The 4682-nt window shown below is 37.4% G+C and overlaps 1 protein-coding gene across 1 annotated transcript; it reads right to left on the bottom strand.

The window, feature by feature from the left end:
* Window positions 1-451: 451 nt before the first annotated feature.
* On the bottom strand, window positions 452-3052 carry LOC106962544 (polymeric immunoglobulin receptor-like). The gene is made up of 3 exons (XM_015057014.1): window positions 2998-3052; window positions 1918-2253; window positions 452-1399 (listed from the first exon to the last, which is right to left on the bottom strand). Exons 1-3 carry the CDS (start codon window positions 3038-3040, stop codon window positions 1062-1064), a joined length of 717 nt encoding a protein of 238 aa, XP_014912500.1. The 5' UTR covers window positions 3041-3052; the 3' UTR covers window positions 452-1061.
* Window positions 3053-4682: the final 1630 nt, after the last annotated feature.

Here is a 4682-nt window from a genome sequence, read left to right on the forward strand (position 1 = left end):
AGTATACATATTTATCTTCTTAGGCTGGTCTCAGGCATGCACCACAGTCTAATTGGTCATATGCTGATACCGTATGCAGGCCAGTATCTGCACTCATCAAGTTCTGATGCAAAAGCGTGCGTAACAAGAGTTAAATATTAAAAGCAAGTCCCTTAACTGGCCAAAAATGTATGTGTGTGAAGATGGGCCTGTTAGGGTTTGAACATTAAAAACAAGCCCCATAATAGACTAAAAACTCATGTGTGTAAAGGTGGACCCTGCAAAGCATAAATGTTAGAAACAGGCCCCACATGTGACAGAAAAACTAACATGTAAAATAAAATTTCAAATTGTGCTTATTGAAATTTTTTTTTTTTTTTTGGAGGGGGGGGGACTTGCTTGATATTTTTCATAGATCTAAGACATATAGAAAGGGTGGGCCCCACAAGTCACTAAACTTTGGGGCCTCCTGCGGGAGATTAACAAGGATGCGTGTGTGTGTTGTCTGCGTGTGTTGTTCCAGACGTATCGCTAAATGCAATAGACGATGGTAGAAGTCATTGAAGGCAATACAGCTATGTCTCTCAGCTCCAAGAAGATTATGTTAATAAAAACAAAGTTCACATAGAATTTCATAAAGCTTACTTAAATATTATCATTCAGACCAACTGGTATATGGTTAGTATCAGTTCACACACAGTTAATGACCAGTCAATGAACAATATAAGTTTAGGACGAGTTATCACACATGAGCCAATTTTAGCTGTCAGTATCTACAAAGTAGATGAAGGCAAACTGCAGAGACCAAAAGTTGCTGCAAGAGTTTAGGTTTCTTTGCAACGTGCAGACCATGCATCAGTTTCAGAAGCGGTGCTGTGTTATCATTAATAATCACACCAAAGTGAGATTATTTTACAGCCTGGAAGCAACAGTGTGAGATGCAGATAGTAGAAATATATGTTCATACAGCCAAGGTTAGTATTGATAATCTGTTGGTGGCAATGCAGCTAAAGAATTGATATGATTAGCAAATCTCTGCTGCTAGAAAGTAAAAACATAACATAACCTTACTGAACTAAGATTTATCTGCCTTGTTTTCCCCTGTTGTCTAGGATCTTACCTACTGACAGCTCAATTTTGGTGTATTTTTCAGGACTCCACGTAGAATCTGAACCACACCAGTATGTCCCAGCATCACCTTCTTCCAGCTTTGTGACAATCACCAAGAAAGAGCTTGAAGAGACGTCATCTTGGAGGGTGAACCTGCTTCCACTTGTCATCACATCGGTGCAGTGGTCATGGTGGTCTCCCTTACAGAGGAACTTCCTGTTGTTCCTGTGTTTTAGTGGATAAGGACAGGACAACGTAACTGGTTGTCCCACAATCCCACTCATCGTGTTGGTCTTCACACAGCACCACTCTGTTAGAAAATAAAAATGAATGATATCAGCAACTGAGGATTGCTTTGCTTATGCACATGTATGCAACATTTCCACATCATTTTAAATGATGACTTGAATCTGCATTGGGAAATTCTGCAATGTAGCAACAAATCTAAACCACTAAATGTTCCATTAATAAGATTTATTAAATTAAATAAATAACTTTAGTTTCTGTGCTCTTCAAGTTTGGGAAAAAACTACTATAAACCTGAGATGTGCAGAAATTGAACTGTTTCATGTCACAACTTTCCTACATACTGTAGGACAAAGCCTGTTTTATCATTCCTAACATTCTTTCTATTTGTTTAAATGAGTCATTTTGACATTTATTTATGTTAAAATATCTCATATTTTTATAAGATGTTTTAGTAAACCATTTAGTGAGATGGCTTAGTGTTTTTGATTTCTTTAAAATCTTTGAAACTGTTTGCCACAAACTTCAGAACAAGGAAACAATCTTCATCCCTCCACATGTATAATTTAATTTTCTTTTTACCTTTCTTTACTTCCAGTGAGACTTCTGAAGGATATTTGTCAAACCCAGTCTTGGTCACGCCACACCAGTATCTTCCCTCATCCTTAGAGCTTAGGTTTGAAATGGCCGTCGTGAAAATACGTTTCTTTTTATCATCGATGGTGGAGTATCTGCCCTTTGTAGTTTCTGTGCTCCTGACCAGAACATCTGCATCTTGTCGACAGTCGCTCCTGCACAGGTATTTCTCATAGGACTCAAAACCAGCATCATAGGGACATGGAACAGTCACTGTTTTGCCTTCATACCCAGATACTTGGATCACTGCTGCTGCTGCACTACTTGCACAAGATAAAGCAACTGTGACGAGAAGAAAACATGGTATCAGAATAACTGCAGAGATGCATACAGGTTTAGGCTGGTTAACGGTGTGAATACTTAGTTTAAAAGAGAAGCTGTTTAAAAACCATACTTGATCACACTGCTTGTGAGATAAATTTCATAAACTTTTCACCACCATAAAAGAGGACATCAGTCTTCTGGATGTTTTTTCAAAAGCCACACTTTTAGAATGGTTTCAGTGATATAGTGCTAAAGTGTGTGTTTTGTCTGAAAACAAAATGCTGTAATTAACAAGGTAATACTGCCTTTAAATAAATGTTTACAACCAGCAACAGCGCTTTGAAAGTATTCTCCCAAAGTCCAGTCGTTTTCCTTAACTTCGGTAGCAGATTTTAATTGCTTCTGTCAACATCTTCAAGAATTTTATAACTTTAAAATATGTCAAAAATATGTTAGTTATTATTATTATTATTATTATTATTATTATTATTTTAATTATTATTATTTTAATTTGCAGTAGTAGTAATAATAGTATTCAGTAAAAATAACAAATGTAATAAAAAATGTAAAAGAAATAAAACATTAAATATATGTAAAAGTTGGACAATTCAGTACATTTCTGCATTTTTGCTTAAAGTTGCCAAACCATTCTCTCATCCTAAGACATATCTTACTCCATTTGTTATATGTAACATAATAAATTACCATAATAATATTTCTAGCCAAGACCCTATGTAATTTTATAAATCCAAATAAACTTACAGCAGATGCAGACCTGCAGGTTTTTAAAGCTCCACAACATCATTAAGCAGCAGAAAATCTGAAAACACAGACCTTCCTCTTCTTGACACAACACCGTCCAACCCATGCGGTTTTGCACAGACCTACGCTCTATATTAAGAGGAAATTGTCTGTTTCCTGTTGAGAGCGGGTCGACCTTTCTTTAAAGCAGCATATAGATCTTAAGCCAGCTTGTCCTGCTCAGTGACTTGTTTTTGCAGATCACCACAGAGTACATGGACAGATTTGCACATACCGAAACCTATTGGTCACATAATTGTCAAACTAACAAAGTCAATAGTCTGAAGCCTCTGTATTAATAACTAGTTACTTGACATATCTAAAATGGCACCATGTGCATGGAAAATATATAATATTCTGCCCCTTTAAGTTTCACTTTGAAATATTTCCTCTCTCAGGTGAATAAAGAGTTTGAGCTGCACTTTTAGCTCTTGAGCCCAAATAACAAAATTTAACTCAGGGTTAAGAAAAGAAATCTGACCATATCACAATCACAGAGATATAGGTTGTCTTTGCACAGAAGTAGAAATCAAAGAGCTGCTGTCAAATTAAAACATGTTTGCTTTGTTATACGGTGCAGAACAACTTGCTGGCCGATCTTCATGTGGATCAGGTTGGTGTAGCACAGCCTTGATTTGTTATTGCGCAGTACGTATACTTATGGCTGCCTTTGTGCAAGTAGCTTCACATTATTAGCACAGATACAATTAATAACTGCAGATTTTAATCTCTGTTATCTTGATGTCAATGTGTTACTCTCTCTATGCCACATTGACACTGATGTTCTTTGATTTCTCACAGCACCAACATAGATGAGCACAATCCCTGGAGGTTTAATTGACTTTGCATATTAAATTTCGGCTTTATTATTTTATGAATAACATAGAAAGAGCTACACGAAACATGGTGCAATGTGACCTGCTGTGACTCATCATGTCTGCGTTTTCTGCCTTGACCTTCTTTACAAAGAAACTTTCATCTTTCTCAGCCACTGTGACGGGGTTCTCTTATGCTTGGACAAACAAAAAATGACTGCCCAAGGCCAGAGATCACTTTAGTGAAATTTATTCAATTCTTCAAGTGAGCAAAAAGGTGGCAGGTGAAGAATATATATACAGGGACGTCCAGGCAGGTTAAAACAGACAAAACAACAGTACCTTCAAGGTAAGAGTCCATCACCTTAGCTGTGATCTGGCAGGAGTCTAGTCACAGACTGCCTCCCTGTGGCGCAGAGCCCTGCTTTTAAAGCCACAGGCTCCGCCCACAGAAAGACCAATCAAGCAAACAAAACCAACAATTACTTCTAACTCAAATGAACTATTAAAGGATACAAAACAGATCATAATAATAAGGAAAGTAAATAAACTTGTAATCAAAAATACAATAATCAATTTAATAATTTAATAGAGAACACTCAGTACGTTCCGATGACGTCACTACGTCATCACCTGACTCCTGGCGCGCCACACCCGGAAATAACCCTGCTTGAAAACAAAACCAGTAAAACGTTTGGAAGTGAAAACAGGTTAGGATGGATGCTAACTGAAGCAGGAACACCGCGTGTGCACCCACGATGAACCACGTCAGTTTAAGCTGCAACATAAATAAGTTCGCGGTTGTGTGTATGTGTGTGCAGGCGTGCTCCC

Source organism: Poecilia latipinna, unplaced genomic scaffold, assembly GCF_001443285.1.
Source record: "Poecilia latipinna isolate Pla-1442-1.1 unplaced genomic scaffold, P_latipinna-1.0 Scaffold1429, whole genome shotgun sequence".
In the NCBI taxonomy this organism is placed as follows: domain Eukaryota; kingdom Metazoa; phylum Chordata; class Actinopteri; order Cyprinodontiformes; family Poeciliidae; genus Poecilia; species Poecilia latipinna.

Excerpts from the sequence above, each read along its gene's own strand:
- LOC106962544 (XM_015057014.1), bottom strand. The coding sequence starts at position 3,040 with ATGATGTTGTGGAGCTTTAAAAACCTGCAGGTCTGCATCTGCT. Across the intron at positions 2,254-2,997 it reads CCTGCAGGTCTGCATCTGCT|TTGCTTTATCTTGTGCAAGT; the intron begins GTAAGTTTATTT and ends TTCTCGTCACAG. Across the intron at positions 1,400-1,917 it reads CTCACTGGAAGTAAAGAAAG|AGTGGTGCTGTGTGAAGACC; the intron begins GTAAAAAGAAAA and ends ATTTTCTAACAG.